General features: G+C 46.5%; 1 protein-coding gene across 1 annotated transcript; it reads right to left on the minus strand.

Moving 5' to 3' along the window:
• Positions 1-1249: 1249 nt before the first annotated feature.
• Positions 1250-6418, minus strand: LOC136473775 (U-box domain-containing protein 33-like). Its single transcript, XM_066471416.1, has 8 exons — positions 5982-6418; positions 4694-4815; positions 4437-4558; positions 4114-4218; positions 3436-3856; positions 3197-3343; positions 2596-3120; positions 1250-2486 (listed from the first exon to the last, which is right to left on the minus strand). Exons 1-8 carry the CDS (start codon positions 6274-6276, stop codon positions 1506-1508), a joined length of 2718 nt encoding a protein of 905 aa, XP_066327513.1. The 5' UTR covers positions 6277-6418; the 3' UTR covers positions 1250-1505.
• Between the last annotated feature and the right edge of the window lie 1875 nt (positions 6419-8293).

Consider the following 8293-nt stretch of genomic DNA (forward strand, 5'->3'; position numbering starts at 1 on the left):
AAAGTTTGCCCCTCTTGATAGTACGGCCATCTATCCTAAACCCGGTCTTCAACTTCTCTATACATCTATGACCGGTGAAACGAAATACCCTAGGTTATACCTTTACCTTGCGTATTCCATTCCATCTCCTACAATGTCGATGCAGCACATGCACCAACATGATCAACAATGATATGATCCACTCCATATCATCACGTGACCATATTGGTTCATCGATCTTGACTTCACTTGCTCTTCACCGTTGCTTCGGTCCATCAGTGCCAAGTCATCACTCAACTTGCCCTTCACACTTGCAACCGGTCCGTCGAGCCAAGTCATGTCTTGATCTTCTCCACCTTGATCACATGACTCAATGTCATGTCTCATGTGCAATGAGCTCTTTCATCATCATATGTGTAAGCTTTGCAACATCTCCGAGCCATCTTCACTGTCACGACATATGTTACTCACACACATATACTTGTAGACTAATCACCTGTGTATCTCACTCAAACACATATTGGACTTGTTCGCTTGGAGGAATTTGAAGGAATTTGGATGAATCTGAAGGAATTTGTGAGAGAGTGAACAGTGATTTTCATCCTCAAACAGTGAAATCTGGCTGAATTCTTCACCATCCGAACGGTCTCATTAATTCACATAAGGTTGTCACTTAATTATCAAAACCAAACAAGAACCTTTCACCATGCCAGAGAAATTTTGTAGATTCCAAACAGATGGGCAGGCTACAATATTGTGATCGTTAGCGACCAAGAAGTCAGCCCACATGTGTGCTTGGTAAATCATGTGGTCGGTCAGTCGGTCTAGTGCAAGACATCTGGCATCATGTTGTTGTCGAACCCTTAGAGCAACCATAATGTCGTAGAAAAGTATTTAATTTTAATAAAAATACTCTTACGTTCAAAAAAAAGAATAAAATTACTCTCTATCAAGTAGCTAAAATATTGTGGAGGTAGTCTAAATAGCTATCCATAGCCATAGATATATTTTCTCTGTGCTCTCTCTCACGCTTTCCAGCCATTAATGTTATTTCTGCTCCCACCGGTCCCACCACTGGTCTGTCTACTCCCACTATCAGATCCAAGAGGATGGACGGATTGGTGTTTTTTTTATTTCATGTGGGACCCGCTATACAGACTACTTTATGCTGTAACATTGCGAAGCTAAAACAATAGCTAAAGACTACTGGTGTTCGATCCATCTATATAGACTGCTTGGTCCGTATACATTGCTCATGTCCTGCCACGCCTGTTTCCGATTGAACTAACAACAATCAAAGAGAGGTAAATGGAAAAAAATTTCGAGCATGCTGGAGAGCTACATGTCAATACTAAGGTAGGAGAGGTAACATTGGGATTCCTATGTCTAATCTTCCAGAAGACTAAGAATTTTCCCCTTTATTTTTCTTTCAAATTTAAACAAATTTTGACCCATGGAATACAAAGTTACAAACATTATGTGCAGTTGAAATTAGGTTGTTAGCATCAGCGCGCTTCGGTAAATGGTTATCTCCGCTGCTGCTGCAACTGCTGCTGCCACTCGAGAATCGCCGAGCGGAGCGCCCTGTTGGGCGTCAGCTCACAGTGCTCGAGCTTCAGATTCGTCATCGGCGACGTGTCGCGCCCGCTGTCGAACCACCCCGTGATCGCCTCGACCTCGTACGTGAACCCGTCGGCGGCGATGTGGGGATCGCTCATCACCTCCTGGAAGATTGGGCAGACGAAGTAGGATGGCGCGTGCGCGTCATCCAGCGACGACGGCGCGAACGACAGCCGCCCGGCGTCGAGCGAGGCGGCCTTCATGAGGGGCTCCACCACCTTCCACACCTCCCCCACGAGGTTAGGCCGCCGCCGCCGGCTCATCTCCGCGCACCGCAGGCCGATGTGCGCCAGCTGGTTGGCCTGCACGAACGGCCAGTCCCCCGCGGTCGGGTCGAGGACGGTGTGCAGCTCCCCCCGCTCCACCGCGTCCTCCACCACCTCCGCGATGCTCTTGGGCGGCCGCCCCGTCAGGAGCCGCAGGATGATGATGCCGAACGAGTACACGTCGGACCGCGGGGTGAGCTCGCCGGTGGACAGGAACTCCGGGTCCATGTACGCGAAGGTCCCCTTCGGGGTGGTCGTCCTGTGCAGCTTTGTGGTGATGGCCCTGGTGGTGGTGGTGTTGGACTGGCTCAGGAGGCGGCAGATGCCGAAGTCCCCTAGCTTGCTCACGAAGTTGGCGTCCAGGAGGATGTTGCCCGGCTTCAGGTCGCCGTGGACCACCGGGTGCGGCTTGTTCGAGTGGAGGAAGATAAGGGCCGAGCACATCTCGCAGATGATCTTGGTGCGCACCTGCCATGTCAGTGGCAGCGTGTTGTTGGTGCACGCGAGCCGGTCCTCGAGGCTTCCGTTGGGGAGGAACTCGTACACCAGGCCGAATGCCTCCCGGCACGCGCCAATCAGTGTGACAAGGTTTGGATGCCGCACTCTACCGAGAACAGCAACCTACAATGGTGACACGATATTTAAGGGTCAGGTTCAGCCGTTCAGGTATGATAATTGCTTATTTGATTGAATGAAGAGAAAAAGAGAACGATCTGATGAATTGTTTCACCTCTTGGTTGAATTCTGACTGTCCTTGCATACTCTGTGGATTCAGCAGCTTTACAGCTACAGTTGTGTTGCGGAGGAAGCCTTTGTAGACGCTTCCGAAACCACCCTCGCCAATCTTAAGCCTCTCATCAAAACCTTCAGTGGCTTGTTCTAGCTCGAAGTAGGAGAACTCGGTGTTCAGTGTTTCAGCTGGCAATGGTGCTGAAATCTTATTGTCATTCTTCTGGCGCAAACCTTCAGCTTCAGTTACAGCTGCGTTGCGCTCTTGTTGCAGCTTCTCATTATCTGTTTGCAGCATTTGGGTGAGGTATTCGTTTGCTGCCATCTTCTCTTCGTAATCTTTGATAGCAGATGCCATCTCTGTTATTTGTTGCTCAAGGACGAGTTTCTGCTCTTTGACATCATGCAATTCGTTGGATGTCACATCATACTGTCTTTTTATTTCTTCAATCTCCTGTTCTTGGCTCGCCAGTGTTTCCTCGATTATTTTGCGCTGCCTTATCTCTTGCTGATATAACTCGTATACCTGTAAAAGCAGTAGTATGTGACTTTGTTTGGTTCAGTATTTGCAATCTCAATCATGGATAATTGAGAACACTTACATTTCCAAGAGCTGAAGCCATATCTAGTTCAGCTCTTAGGCGTTTGGCTGATTCTTCATGTGCTTCTTTCTTATACTGTTCAGCTTCACTGAGAGCCTCTGTGAGTCTTCTGTATATGTTAGCATTAGCATCAACGCCTGGATTTTCCTGTGTGGTACCAAACTTACTTCAGTCCCCTGTTATACTTCATTTATGATAGTTTTGTTTACCTTGAAGTTATGTCTCTTCATGATACATACCAGCTCATGAGAAGGGGATGAAAAGTTCTCATCATCAGGTTCTTGCATTCCATGCGGCATTGCTAATCCAGAGATAGTGACTGCATCATCATTTCTTGATAGATCGTGCCATGAGTTCTGCGATCTCCTCCCAAATTCATCCCAAGAATCAATAGAACTTCTTGATGTTCTTGTAGGCCTGCCACAGGATTCATATAGCCGAGACGGTGTATTGATAGATTCTAGAGATGGATACAGCCCCACTTCTGTTCTCGATCGTATCAGATCGTGCCTTGGACTTCCGTTTGAGCTTGATGCATCACTCTCTGAATGACGGATTGTCATTGATCTCAGACGGCTACCAACGCTGGTTACTGATGACTCTGATGCAACCGTGAACGCAGGTGATGGTGGTATTGCAGGAACAGTTGTATTTGCCTCCCTGCAGCGTTTAGAGGTATGGTTTAATCTCTTTCTTTGGTATCTTTGCAATGAACTTTACTGACATTAACTCTTTTGCAAAATATCAAGTTGGTTGTAATAGTCGACGTTAAGACTCGAATAAATGAGATGTTACCGCATCTAACTCTAGTGGAACTCAAACCATAGCCACAATTGTTGACCACTTCACTGATACTAATGTCCTAGAAAAATAATATTTATCTTAGGAACGTAATAGCCTTCTTGGCTTAATCTTACCTGGTGCATATAAGATGCCCTTTACAAGTAAACCATATCTTACATGATGAAGCTGCTGCCTCTGTCAGTCTGAGTGCCGTCTTGGACTTCAGTGATTTCATTTTCCTACGATAGGGGAACACTTATATTAGGTAGAATAACCATTTTTTTTTCCTTCTGTTTCCCTTTTTACTTTTAATTCAGTGAGATTTAGCTCCACAATATGGAACTTTGTGTGCTAATATGGAATTATATGCTTTGTTTGATGATGTTTTTTTGTAGCCTTAAACTACAACAAATAAAAACGTGAGAAAGACACAAATCGTTAGGTGTGTAATCCATACTTTGAGTGATGTTTGTCTGCAGCTGCACCCATGACAAGCCTGGTGATGCCGTGAAGAGCAATTAGCTCCTCAAGCCCTTTAGCAACATCCTCTTTGTCGATTATGATTTTCTCGCAGCTGACCTATGGAAGGTAATTTGGCAGAAATTTGTCATTTAAGATACATATATGTGTTCACTATATTCTCCAATTCAATATTGAATGGATTATGTGGTTCATTAGTTTTATTCATGGCATGAGAGAGGTGAGGAGGAGCACCTTCTGCCTTATGCATATCTTGACGTATTCATTTAGTTTCTCTTCTGCCTCTGCTCGCACCTTCTTCCTATGATCATTGACCTGTTTTGCATTCACCATAGTGTAATGAACTTTTCCTCCCACTGAAATAACAGAATAATGACAATTCTATGAAGTCTAAACTCATGAGCAGTATATATATCATCATGGAAGATTTTTTTTTACTGCATCTAGTAAAGAAATTATGGTCTTAAAACTGCTGGCAGACTCATAGATTGAGAGCGTTTATGCCAGTTTCTTTCAAAGCATAATACTTGTTTCAAAGAGCCAATAACAAGAGTATGTCCGGCATATATTAATAGAGAAGAAATATTTTATAATTATAATAAATAAAAAAGCAAGCAAAAACAACAGGCAACAACAAAACTACCATGGCAAAATCAGGGGTGGAGCCAGGAAGTTAATTTTTTAAATGTTAGGAGGGGCCAACAGTGTTGAATTTTCAAAATTTATTTGAATTTTATTTTTTTTTGTGGAAAATTCACATTCATAGGGGGGGGGGGGGGGGGGGGGGGGGGGATATACAATAGCAATAATTCTCAGAAACATTGGCTGTCACACGTCACTCTACACACCACAGAGAACAAACGATGTAAACTAGGAGGATGAGTAGGTTTTCACAGCTATTCCTCCAAGAAGAAAAATGACATCTGCAGATGCCATCAACGCCGAATGAAAAAACAAGGTTTTTCAACCAGACTCCTGGGTAAGGGGGCTCACGACAATACTACCTCCAACGAGGGGTGTACCACCAAAGGCATCACCATCAATGCATAATACTAGTTCGGCGAGTTTTTTCTGCAAGCAATCATGGTTTTCAGAGGACGGAACCGTGCGACACGAATTCAGAAGATGGAAGCGCCTTTTTGGAACGGTGAAAACAAGTTTAGCAGCTCAGCTAACCAAGAATGAGCAGGTAAGCAAGTGAAGGTATGTTAAGAGGACGAGGCTTCGTTTTGCATGATAAAACGTGAAAAATCCCTTTCAGCTGTGCTGTGTGTACAGAGTATATATGAAGCCTTATGATTGCCTGACCCTGACTGCTATCTAGAGTCAGCAAATCATTGCCCTGTTCGTTTGGCTTAGCTGAAAGTATTGTTGGCTAATTTGTTGTCGTTGGCTGAAAAAATATCCCTTGTTTCCAGGAACAGCAAACCGAAGGAGATGCAGATGGTAGCAGCATTCAGATTCATGGATACAAACTCATCTGAAAATCGTCCAAACGGTGCGGGTATTAAGGAAGTCTTACTCATGGGGATCATCTGCGCGGGGCAGTGGACGTGAGCGATGACGACCCCGGAGCCGGAGCCGTCCTTGGCCAGGTTCTCCAGCGCCCACAGCAGGGTGCTCTTCCCGTGCTTGACGTCCTCCGGGACGGCCACGAAAACTCTGTTCTCCACGGGCGGTGCCGCTGGGCTCGCCTCCATCTCATTCTCATCGCCGCCGGTGATCTCCGCGGCGCTGCTCACGGACGTCCTGAAGCTGTACTGCGACGACGACGACGTGCCCCACCGTCTGTGCGCCGCACTGCCGGCGCCCTCCATCCTTCCGCCCGCTGTTTGCGCTTCTCACGCGATGGTTTGGAGCGGATGAGCAGCATTAGATCCCTTTATCGTTGCCATGGCGTGACTTTGTATTTGTTGGTCAACTCTACGCAGATTATTAGTTGGTATAGTTCCTCCGGCCTCTTTTCCAAAATACTCCCTATGTTAGTGAATAAATAGATTCCTAAAGTTGTCTTAAATCAAAAATTTTAAACTTTGACCGAATTTTTAGAGAAAAACGTTAAGATTTATGGTATCAAATTAGTATCATTAGATTTATTATAAAATATATTATCATAAGATGTTTATTTTATTTTATAGCTGTAATTACTATTTTCTATAAAGTTAGTCAAACTTAGCACGGATTCTAGGAATTGATTTATTCGAGGACGGAGGGACTATATATATATATATATATATATATATGCGCCCACAGCCTCCTTTGGCTCTGTCCACTAAAAAAAAGGCTGATAGCTGAGTGTTGTCTCGTTTCTGGATTTGTAGTATTAGCACATAACGTGCGGTCCGTTGCACGGGCTAATAAACAATGAAAAAAAAACGAACAAAAGTATATATGAACAGGAACAACAAAGCCAATGGTAATAAACAGCTATTGACATTGATAAACAGGAAAAAAATCAATAAGGAAAAATAGTACAAATAGTGGTGCACAATAAAGTGGACAAAGTAAAGAAAAATGGTCAAATAGCGACGGACCCTGAACTGTTAGTTTGATCTCCATCAACGGTTGATTGGGCCCTTGGATCCGTGTCCTGATCGGGGGCGCCCAACCGCTTCATGGTTGGTGGGCTCCGTCGCACAGCACCATAAAAGGGAGGTGGGGGCCGGGGCACACGGTACGGGGTTCCCCTGAGCCGCCAGACGCCCCACCTCTATCCCAATTCTAACCCGATCTAAAGAGAGGGTGCTGACAGCGGCAGGAAGCCGCCACCGACTTCACCGTCGCCTCTACAGTGCCACCACCGGGCCACAGCACTTCGCCTCGTCATCGCGCACCGTCACTACACTGCTACTACGACTCCAATGGCCACGTCGCTGTGGTGCCGTGGCCGTGGCTACGTATGATGAAGTACACCACCAAGTCTCCCTCTCTCGATTCATGTATTAAGCTAAGTTCTACCCACTTATCTACACCTAAAAGAGTTTTTTATTTCTACAATGGTACCAGAGCCAATGTTGCTAGTTTGTAGATCTAGTTAGAGGTAGCAGCAATTTAGAAGTAGATGAGAAAGATCCAATTCGGATAGAACAGCAAAAGAAAGAGGGCTCGATTCGGTCTGATTCGGATCAACCCAGACACGAACCCTAACCCTAATCGGGTGAAGAAAAAAAAAGAGGAAAGGGATCTCGGTTTCAAGATGAACTCAAACCCTAACCCTAACCCACGTAGAGTAGGCGGGGAAGATGAACAGTGGGTTCGACCAAACCCGAACCCTAAGACCTAACCCTAGCAGAAGAAGGACAGAGCGGTGAGGGTACCTACCAGGGCTCTTTCGCCGTAGACACCACCGCCGTAGTGCGGGAAGCAGACCGCGCCGTCGTATTCGCCAGCGCGCGCAAAGAAGATCCGAGCCACCGACCGGGAGGTCACGCCACCGCACGGCCTATGCCTTGGGCTTTGGGGTCAAGGCGCAACCACAAGGCCGCTCGACGGCGGCACACTCAGCCTAGGGTGAGTGTGCGCGCCGATGAGGGGCCCCGTAGCCGTGCCGCCACGTTCCTTTTCTCCAGCCACCACGGGCTGCCGTCGCGTCGTGATCGTTTTTTACTGTGGCATTGAGGATGAGAAGGGGAAAGAGAAGAGAAAGGAAGAGGAGGAAGGGGAGTTGGACTTGCTCCGGTGGCTGCCTTCCTCACTGATGCCGACGGCCACCATGGCCGCCGCCGCTGACGCCTGTGCGGCGCGAGAGAGAGAGGACGCGGCGCGCGAGAGAGAGAAAGGGAAGAGAGCAAATGAACTAGGGTTACGGGAGGAGCCGACGCTGAGCAGTTTTGT

This window comes from Miscanthus floridulus, chromosome 8 (genome assembly GCF_019320115.1).
Source record: "Miscanthus floridulus cultivar M001 chromosome 8, ASM1932011v1, whole genome shotgun sequence".
Classification (NCBI taxonomy): Eukaryota; Viridiplantae; Streptophyta; class Magnoliopsida; order Poales; family Poaceae; genus Miscanthus; species Miscanthus floridulus.

Bases quoted from the DNA above. Each gene is read 5' to 3' on its own strand.
- LOC136473775 (XM_066471416.1), bottom strand. From the start codon at position 6,276: ATGGAGGGCGCCGGCAGTGCGGCGCACAGACGGTGGGGCACGTCGTCG. The intron at 3,857-4,113 runs GTAAGATTAAGC...TAAACGCTGCAG, and splicing joins GGGCATCTTATATGCACCAG to GGAGGCAAATACAACTGTTC. The intron at 2,487-2,595 runs GTGAAACAATTC...TCACCATTGTAG, and splicing joins AGTCAGAATTCAACCAAGAG to GTTGCTGTTCTCGGTAGAGT.